The sequence below is a fragment of the Phaethon lepturus genome, unplaced genomic scaffold, assembly GCF_000687285.1.
Source record: "Phaethon lepturus isolate BGI_N335 unplaced genomic scaffold, ASM68728v1 scaffold28974, whole genome shotgun sequence".
Classification (NCBI taxonomy): domain Eukaryota; kingdom Metazoa; phylum Chordata; class Aves; order Phaethontiformes; family Phaethontidae; genus Phaethon; species Phaethon lepturus.
This window is the reverse complement of record NW_010532977.1, coordinates 3,632-4,018: the sequence shown is the minus strand read 5'-3', so window position 1 is coordinate 4,018 and position 387 is coordinate 3,632. Positions and strand designations below refer to the sequence as shown.

Sequence of the window (387 nt, the reverse complement as noted above, 5' to 3'; positions counted from 1 at the left end):
CCCCCCAACTCATGCCCTACATCCCACCTTTCATAACCTACATCCTGCATCCCATATCCCACATCCCACACCCTCCATCCCATATCCCACATCGCAGTCCCGTACCCTCCATCCCAATTCCTATACCATCCATCCCCCATCCCACACCCATTCCATACCCTCCATCCCGCCTGCCGCACCCGCACCCCTCCTGGAGCCCGGCCAGGCCCCTTACCCTGCTGAGGGGCAGCTTGACGATGTGGGACCTGTTGCTGGAGATTATCCTTGGGAAGAGGAGGAGGAGGAGGAGGAGGAGGAGGAAGAGGAAGGTCAGACAGGGCGGTCCCACACTCCCCTGGGTGTGGGGCTGAGCCGGGAGCCACGCCCGAACCCACCCAGAGGCCAACG

The 387-nt window shown here is 62.3% G+C and overlaps 1 protein-coding gene across 1 annotated transcript in view; it reads right to left on the bottom strand.

Annotated features, from left to right (window-relative positions):
- Nucleotides 1-214: 214 nt before the first annotated feature.
- The window catches only part of PARP6 (poly (ADP-ribose) polymerase family, member 6), a gene marked incomplete at its 3' end in the record, with an annotated part of 3,790 nt that continues 3,617 nt past the window's right edge, over nt 215-387 (bottom strand). The window contains 1 exon segment of the mRNA XM_010285039.1: nt 215-263. Within this exon segment, the coding sequence (XP_010283341.1) occupies nt 215-263 (49 nt within the window).